Source organism: Pseudopipra pipra, chromosome 10 (genome assembly GCF_036250125.1).
Source record: "Pseudopipra pipra isolate bDixPip1 chromosome 10, bDixPip1.hap1, whole genome shotgun sequence".
NCBI lineage: Eukaryota > Metazoa > Chordata > Aves > Passeriformes > Pipridae > Pseudopipra > Pseudopipra pipra.
Genome location: NC_087558.1, coordinates 9,105,126 through 9,114,026, shown reverse-complemented (window position 1 = coordinate 9,114,026; position 8,901 = coordinate 9,105,126). Strand labels below are relative to the sequence as shown.

General features: G+C 63.1%; 2 protein-coding genes across 2 annotated transcripts; both read left to right on the top strand.

The window, feature by feature from the left end:
* The first annotated feature begins 409 nt into the window (after positions 1-409).
* FAM131A (family with sequence similarity 131 member A) lies at positions 410-6,754 on the top strand. Its single transcript, XM_064666022.1, is given in 7 exon segments — positions 410-863; positions 865-908; positions 2,522-2,646; positions 3,502-3,595; positions 3,839-4,021; positions 4,239-4,367; positions 4,727-6,754. Coding segments are annotated over 7 exon segments (1,077 nt in total). The 5' UTR covers positions 410-807; the 3' UTR covers positions 5,173-6,754.
* Positions 6,755-6,833: 79 nt separating this feature from the next.
* Positions 6,834-8,890, top strand: LOC135419533 (uncharacterized). The gene is made up of 3 exons (XM_064666023.1): positions 6,834-7,148; positions 7,956-8,107; positions 8,646-8,890. Exons 1-3 carry the CDS (start codon positions 6,839-6,841, stop codon positions 8,832-8,834), a joined length of 651 nt encoding a protein of 216 aa, XP_064522093.1. The 5' UTR covers positions 6,834-6,838; the 3' UTR covers positions 8,835-8,890.
* Positions 8,891-8,901: the final 11 nt, after the last annotated feature.

Sequence of the window (8,901 nt, the reverse complement as noted above, 5' to 3'; positions counted from 1 at the left end):
GGATCTCCTGCAGGGGACGTTTCTGTGATGCTATCGGATGTGATGTCCCTAAGCCTGCACCCACCTGTTCCTGACCCAGGACCCCCTGCCATCGGCTGTGCTCTCTCCAGCATCAACTGCCCTTCGGGGGAGGGTAGGGGCAGGCAGGGCCACATCACCCATTCCGTGGGCAGGCCTGGGGCTGAGGGGTACCCTGTTGTTGCAGGGTCCCAGCCCCTTGTGCCCCCCGGGGGGTGCACGGGGGCCCGGGGCCAGGCGGGGCAGCGCTGTCCGCGGTGCTGGCACGGTGCTCTCCTCGGTGCCTGGCCTTCCTCTCCTCCTCCTCAGCCCCCTCCTCTTCCTTAGTCCATCCTCCTCCTCCTCCCCGCGCCCCCCTCCTCTTCCTCCATCCCCCTCTTCCTCTTCCTTCAGCCCCCCTCTTTCTTCATCCTCCCCGGCTGCCTTCATCCCCCCTTCTCCTCTCTCTCTCCTCATCTCCCCTTCCTCCTCTTCCTCCCGGTCTCCCTCTCCCCCGTTCTCCCCTTCCTTCCTCTCCCTCATCCTTCAGCCCCCTCCGCCTCCTCTTTCTCAGCCTTCCTCCCGCGCATCCTCCTCTTCTCCCATCCTCCTCCTCTTCCTCCTCCTCTTCCTCCCGCCTCCCCCTCTCCCTCCTCTTCCTCCCCCAGCAGTGACGTCTCTGGACGTGCTGCTTCCCGGCCCGGCGCAGACATCGCCCGGGGCTCCGGCATCGCTCGGGGCTCCGGTACCGCGACCCGGCCCGGCCCGGCAGCAGCTCCGGCGGGGCGCGGGCGCTGCCCGGGGCCGCCCATGCGGCCGGGGGGCGATGCGGGCGGCGCGGAGCCGGCGGTAGTGCCCGCACCGGGGCCCCCCCGGGAGCATGGGCTGCATCGGCTCCAAAACCACCATCGGTGGGTGAGCGGCACCGGGATGGGACCGGGGGCTTGAGGGGTTTGAGGGTCCTAGAGTATGGACAGTGTTTTGGGGATGGAAAGGGGGGGGGGTGTGCGGGGGCTGCTGGGGACGGTGGAGGGGCTGCAATGAGGGTGTCAGAGGCTACCAGGGCTGGGGGATATGGGAAGGTGGAGAGCACGGGGCTTCTCTAGGGGAGCTGAGGGGGATCTAAGGGATGGAGTGGTGGTGTATGGGGGTTGGGGGCTGTGGGATATGGAGAGTTATGGAGGTGGGGGGAATACACAGAGAATTGGGGTATCTAAGTATGGTGAGGGTGCAGAGAACTTGAGGGCTCTGGGGGACTTGGGTACATATAGGGTGATGGGGACTATAGATGGGTGGGGGTTTGAGAGCTCGGGGTACTGCTCTGGGGCAGCTGGGTGGTCCAGGGAGTGCGGGGAGGTACAGGGACTTGAGGATGTGTAGGGGTTTGGGGGATTAGAGGGGCTGGGATGCTGCTCTGGAGGTGCTGGTGGGGGTGCAAGGTGCTTGGGGGATTAGGGTGCTGATCAGAGTCCTGGGAGGTTACAGGGGTGCTATGAGAGAGATAGAGGTGTTTGGGGGGCTATTGGATGGGCTATGGGGGCTGGCAGGGGTGTGCTGCAGTGTGTGGGGTGCAAAGGGGGTGCTGCAGATGTCTTGGGGGTGTTGCAGGAGGGATGGAGGTGATGGAGGTTGTGGGTGTGATCTGAGGGTGTTCTGGGAGCTGGGTTGGTGGGGGTTAGGACAGTGCCGAGGGTGTTGCAGACGTGCCAGCGGGGCTCTGGGGGTGTTGTTGCTAAGGGGGTAGAGGTGTTGATGCTGGAACGTCACCACAGGGTGCCCCTGCCCACAGCTGGGAGTGGGAGCGATCCTATCAGCAGTTTCTTTAGGAGCCAGGGTCTACCCTCAGATGTGGGTGGGAGGGAACACTGCTTGCCCCCCCTATATCCCGCTTCATGGCTGGTTTACGTCAGCCAGGCCCACCTCGGTGCAGTGGAAATTAGGCTCTTCAGGGACACCCCATCCCCTTTGGGACTGGCCTGTCCAGGGGGCTGCAGTGACCCTCTCCCTGGGCCAAGTGCTTGAGAGTCAGTGCCCGAGGGTGTGGGCAGTCATCCAGTTGGGGTGCCACTGCCAGGAGGTCATGCTGTTGGAGTGAAGGATGGGTATGTCTATTGCCCCTATTCCTTCTTGCTTCTTTCCTTCCTGCCCCAGAGATGGGGAATTGGAGAGGGGGGTTTTGGAGACAGTGGAGGTGCACCAGCCCCCCGCAGGCATGGCCCGGTGCTGCCTTCCTCCACACACCCAGCCCCTGGCCCGGTCTATGCCCCCAAGCCTGGTCCAGCTGCCCCATCCCTGCTGAAGCAACTGCCAAGCTCGGACAGGCGCCTGGTCCCCAGTGCCAGGTTGGGGCCCTGCGTTACCGCTGACACAGGTGGAAGAGTTGCCCGGGCATGAGTCACTGGTGCTGCAGCAACGAGTTGTGTCTGGTCTCAGACTAGGCAAGAAGCTGCTACTGCAGGGTGGGGGGTTGAGGGGGCTGCTGGGGGGACAGAGGTGCTGAGGTTGGTCCCGGCTCTTCCTGCAGTGGCCGTGGACACGACACTGTGTGTGGAGTGGAAGGAGGTGAAGGCACTGTCACCACTGAGTGCTGCCCGCCCACTGCCCCGGCTGGTGCGCCAGGCCTCCTTCGACAGCCAGGACTTCCTCCAGGTACCACTGAGCCCAGACATGCCCGGCTGGGGTATCTGTGTGCTGGTACCCCATGGCGGGGCACCCGTCCTGGCCATGGCCCTGCCATCTCGCAGCAGCTCGAGGCTGCTCTGACGTCAGCCATGAGCCGGGCTGTATCCTGGGAGAAATCAGTCCACGGTGCCTCGTTGCCATGGCAATGCAATTTGTTGCGCGCCTCCAAATCCCACATCGCTTCCCCCGTGGCCATGGGCTCAGGGCCTGGCATGGCCGAGATAGCAATGGGGACATGCAGCGGGATGTCCTGGCGTAGTGTGTGTGCTGCCAGGGAGTGGGTGCTGGGGAATCTGCCTGTGCTGGCCTTGCATGTGCATGTGCACAAGCTGGGGAGTCAGTGGCACCAAGTAGCACAGGGCACACACATGTGTGGGCACACAAGTGTGCAGGTGCACTTGCGTGTACAGCAAGTTCACATGTGTGCACAGCGAGGGTCTGCCCTCGTCTCACATTTGCTTGTCTGTGTGTACATGTGTTTACCTGAGTGGACACGTGCCAGTATGTGTGCACTGAGCACATCTGTGTGTGCACAGGTAAGAGTGCAGGTGTGAGTGTGCACAGTGCGTGTGCACACAGTGTCAGATCATGGCTGTACAGTGTGGGAGAGTGCACCCAGGCACAGGTGAGTATATCCACTGCCCTGCATGTGGGGACTGTGGCCACCCCTCTGCACACATGTATGTCTATAACGTGTGCATATGTTACACACCAGGCACCTCGGGGTGGACACCAAGTGGGGTTGAGCACAATTCCTGGAGCATGGGGCTCACAGAAGGGGAGTGGTGCCAGGGTCTGTGACACTGCTGCTCACTCTGGCAGGTCAATGTTGAGGACACTGTCGAGATGCTGCCCAAGTCGCGGCGCGCGCTGACCATCCAGGAGATCGCTGCCCTGGCCCGCTCCTCACTGCACGGTAACTGTTCACACGGGGGTGCGTGTGGGCAAGGGGCTCTCCTGAGATGAGTGGTCTGGGCCTCCTGGGGAGGGCGTGGAGGCCAACCCTGTGGAGTTTGGGCGGCTCAAGGGGTCCCTGGTGCCCAAGAGGAGGGCATGGGATTGCCAGGTCTCAGGGGCTGGAGGCAGGGGGTTCTGGGTCCCAGGGCAATGAGCTCTGTGAGGGACACTTGGGGTGCTGACATGGGGACGCATCCCGTAGGCATCTCGCAAGTGGTGAAGGAGCACGTGACGAAGCCGACAGCCATGGCACAGGGCCGCGTGGCCCACCTCATCGAGTGGAAGGGCTGGTGTAAGCCAGTGGAGTCACCTGCTGCCCTGGAGAGCGCCTTCAGCTCCTACTGCCACCTGAGCGAGGGCGAGCAGGAGGCGCGATTTGCTGCCGGTGGGCACTGTGGGGCATGGCTGGTGGGCATGGTCCTCACTGTGGCTGAGGGCACGGGTGGTGGAACAGGTTGTCCCCATCCGTCCATCCATCCGTCCATCCATCCGTCCATCCATCCATCCATCCATCCATCCTCCTGGGGGCATAGAGGTGCTGGGGCAGGGGGATTTGGGGGCACCTCCCTGCATGCATTTGACCTTTGCCTGTCCTGTGCCAGGGGTGGCAGAGCAGTTTGCCATCGCTGAGGCCAAGCTGCGAGCCTGGTCCTCGGTGGATGGGGACGACTCCAATGACGAGTCCTATGACGAGGACTTCTTACCCTCCACAGAGAGCTCCCAGGCCACCGGTAAGTGCCATGGGGAGCAGGCAAGTGGCCCTGCTGCCACTGTGGGTGTCCCACCACTGAGGGTTGAAGGAGCTGCCTGGCACATTCCCCAGCCTGACCATCTCTACACAGGGCAGTGCTCCTGCCTGGCATCATGGCAAACAGTGCCCATGCCAGGGATGGGGAAGCCCTTCAACGTGACACCCTCCCTGGTGCCAGAGCATGTTTTGCTTTTCCTTTGGTGGTTAACAGTGCATGCAGCAATTTGTGGGCAAAGGGGTCATGGGAGTGCTCCCAACCTGCTGGGCACAGTGGAGGGGGCAGCTGACATCCGTGGTGCCCTCAGCCCTGGACTGACCCAGTGTCCTGGTTCTCCACAGAGCTGTCTGGCACGATGCCCGCCAGTGCGCTACTGCGAGACCTGCTGCAGGGCCACCTGTGCCAGCTGGGCGTGCGGCACGGCTCCTGCGAGCCCGAGAGCGACTCCTCGCACACCCTCTCCCCTGAGACTCTCTGCTCCAGCCTCTGCAGCCTGGAGATGGTGTCCCCCTCCGAACTCACTGCCAAACTGCTGGGCTCCCTGGGGGGCGAGGACCTGCTGCTGCCCAAGCTGCCACCCCCAGCCAGCCAAAGTGCCTTGCGGGGCCTGGCACGGCTCCGGTGCCAGGACTCCCTCTACTCCGTGTCCTACGCCGAAGCCTGCCTCTCACCCGCAGAGGATGAGGTGGTGCTGAGCAAGGACTTCCCTCTGCGCCGGAAAGTCTCTGATGTCGCCTCCTCTGGGGTGGCATCGCTGGAGGAGGAGGAGGACGCTGAAGAGCCCTGATGCCCCCCAGGGTGCCCTGCCTCTCCTGGTGGGGGTCCAGTCCCCCTACCGAAGCCCTCTGGCCAGACTCCATACTGGGCAAGGGACGGGCCCTGCTGCTGCTCCCCCTCGCTATCCGGGCGCAGGAGGGGCTCGGGGGACCACTGCAGCCCCCCAGCCAGTGTGCCCCCACTGTGCCCTGGCCCTGCTTGGCCACATCGTTGCCCTCCTGGATCTTTGCATGAGAGCAGGGAAGAGGCGCAGGGAAGGGCTCGGGGGGTCCGTCCCCCACCCTGATGCCCAGATGTGACCCCCAAAACTAACAAGACTAAATAAGTGGGGCTGACTGTTCGCATGTTCTCCCCCAAACCACCCTGGGCTCCCCTTTTGGGCACAGGCCCCCACCCCCCCGCCATTGGCATGGCTGAAACTCTCTGAGCATCCCGTGGTGCCCCCACCACCCTGAGCCAGGATGGTGGTGGCCATTTGGGGTGGGAGGGGCTTTTCTCCTCTCTCCCTGGCCAACTTTTATCAGACCGAGTTTTAAACTGTGAACTGCTGCCTCGGTACATGGGGTTGCCAGAGAGATGCTGTGGGGGTGCTGGGTGTTCTGGGGGGCTGCGGATGTGCCGTGGTGCTGGGACTTTCTATACTTTTGTACATGCATGGGGCTGGCACAGGAAGACTGCAGGGCCAGGTGGGCATGGACACTCAGAATGGTGGCTTTGGATCACCAGGACAGCAGCCCCAAGCCAGCCCTTCAGCAAGGGGCTCAGCCCAGCCAGGGCTCCCCAAATCTGCTGTGAGGCAATGCTGGGTGGAGAGAGGGGGTAGGCAGTGGGACTTATGTCCCTGTCCCCAGGTCACTCACCACTAGCAGGGAACCAAGTGCCTACATGAAGGGCGACCATCCCCCCCCCGTCCTGGCTGGGGGTGGCACCCCCACCTCGGGGGCCCCTCAAGCCCATGCCAGGGGTTCCAGGCACGTGGTTTGGGGGAGGAATGCCAGTTTTTGCCAACGCTTGCACGCCCCTTCCCGCATGGCACGTGTTCTTGTAGGGCCACTCTCCCCCTGCATGCTGCTCCTCACCCAGCCTGGCCGTGGTCCCCTGGCCTCTCATCCCAGGGTGCCCCAAGCACCTGCTGCACCCTTGCTCCTGTGCACCCCCAGCACCCCCACAAGCCTTTGCTGGGCACAGCCCCTGTTCTCCCTCCCTGCCTTGGGGTGCCCACTGTGGGGCTGCCCCCCAACCCCACCCCTCCATCGCCAAACTATGAGGGGCTGCAGGGGCTGGCAGGCCTGATGCCGTGCCAATGGGCTCCATGCCACCCGCTGACATTCCCTCCCGAGGGCAGCAGATGCTCCCCAGGGTACAGGGATAGGATGGGATGGTGAGTCTGGGGTGCCTGCAGGTGGGTGGGGGGCTTTGCTCTGTGTGTGTGTGCATGTGCACACCTGGGAGCGCATGGGCATGTGCACGCATGTGCATATCTGTGGGGCTGCCTGAGCCCCCCACCCCGCTGCGGCGGTACCTGTGGGGTGTCCACACCGTGGCACCCCCTCCTCTATCCTGCCAGGTCTTGAATAAAGTCAATTGTGCGAGCACTGCGCCGGGAGCCTCTTCTTGCTGGTGGGGGCACCTCCTCCCCGGGGGGCCAGAGGAGTGGCAGGCCAGTGGTGGCAGTGATGTATCCCCCTCTGCGGCCCCACAGGGTGACGGAGGCATCAGGCATCGTCCCTTATCTCGCATTCCTAGGGACAGGGTGCCTAATTATGGGCATCTGGCAGTGGTGTCTGGCGGGCGGCTGGACCCTCCCCACGGCAGGGCTCTGGGGGGTGCGGGCAGCAGGCGCCATGGCATCGCTCAGCTCAGCCGCGGCGTACCATGCCGAGCTCATCAGTGCCTATGGGCAGGGCCATGGCGAACCCCGCTTCGAGGGCGACCGGCGGCATGGACCCTTTGGGCCACGGGCACATGAGGTGTTTGGGTATCCAGGTACCAGGGATGGGGAGTGGGGGGCCCTGCTACCCTGGGGAGGGTCCCTCTAAGGGTTATCCAGCTGCCCTGTGCCTGGGCACAGAGTGGGACTGTCCCCCCTGCACGGGCTGGGAAGGCTGGAAGGGAAACCCTGACTGCCACCTAGGTGCCCTGTGGCTATCTGGACTGTTCCCCAGCCCTCATCCCCCCCAGGTGCTTTTTGCTCTCCCTGTAAGTCCCCAGTACCTCCAGTGTCCTGGCTGTCCCCAGGACCACTGTGCTCCCTGCTACCCTCTCCCCAGACAATTCTGAGCCTCCCAGTGTCCCCAGAACTACTCATAGCCTTTTCCAGTCCACCCCAACCATCCCGGCTGCCCTTATGTCCTCAGCTCCTCTGTGCCCCCGACCCCTTGATGTTCCCTGTTAACCAACCCCCCCTTTCTTGTACACCCCCAGTAACTCCAGTGCCCTCTTCCCCACCAGCCTGCTGCCTCCAGATTTTCCTGGTCATCACCAGTGTTTTCAGCTTCTTGTGCTATTTTCCTGCTGTCTGCAGGTTGTCCAGTGCCCCCAGACCCTACCAGTACCCTCATCCAGACCCCCCATTTCCTTGTTCTACCCCTGGACCACACCAGATCACCCAGTACCCCCCTACTCCGGAATACCCAATTCCCCCTGCAACTACCTCAGCACCTTCAGTGTCCCCAAACTCCCACTGCTGCTGCTACCCCCAGCCCTCCCTCCCCCAGTGTCACCAGACTCTCCCACAGCCCCCCATCCCCGGGCACTGTGCCCCCATGCCCATTAGCCCTCCGATGCCCGCAGAGTCCCCAGGTGCCATGTACCCCTGCAGCCTGGGCACCTGGGTGCGTGCCCAAGGTGACACCTACCAAGTGGTGGCCGACGTCAGCCAGTTTGAGCCCCCTGACATTGTGGTGACCACTTCCAACTGCCATGTCTCCATCCAGGCAGAAAAGGTGAGGCACCCCGAGGGGGCAGCATCCCCTCTTGGCCATGGTACGGTGGGGATCCTACCCCATGACACCCCTCTTCTGTGGGTGGGGGGATGGGGTGGTAACTGAGGAATGGCCCCTACTGGCACTGGGGTAATAAATGGGACCTGTGCCCTAGTGATGGGACAACAGGTAGCTCCTGCTCTACTGCACCTCTCGTGTAGTGGGGTAACAGGGAACTGTCCTCACCGAGAATGGGGCGACTGGGAACTCCTGCTCCACTGCATTCTCTGCTGAAGGTGGGCAATTGGGAACAGTCCCTGCTGACACTGGAGTAGTTGGAAATCATCTCACAAGACTTGGGCAACTGGTACCTGCTCCCTGCTGGCAGTGGGGTAACTGGGAATTGTCCCTGAGTCACTGGGAACTGCCCTGTTGAGCTTCCTGCTGGAGCCAGGGTGACTGGCAGTTGTCCCATTAGTAGCACTGGGTTTAACAGGGGATGTGCTGTGTACCACCATGCCATGCCGTATTCCATTGCACCGGTGCTGCCTTCCCACAGGTGGCTGAGGATGGCACTGTCTGTGATACCTTCACCCACAAGTGCCAGCTGCCAGAGGACACGGACCCGCTGTCGGTGAGCTGCACCCTCACTGAAGCCGGCACTCTGGTCATCACAGCCCGGCGCCGTGTCGGTGCCCGCCCTGGCCAGCCCCCTCCGCTGCTGTACCGCAGCGAGGCCACGCTGTGAGCGGCACTGGGCAATGAAAGGCTCGTTGCCCCAAGTGATCCCAACCCCGGCGCTGCGGTGAGGCTCA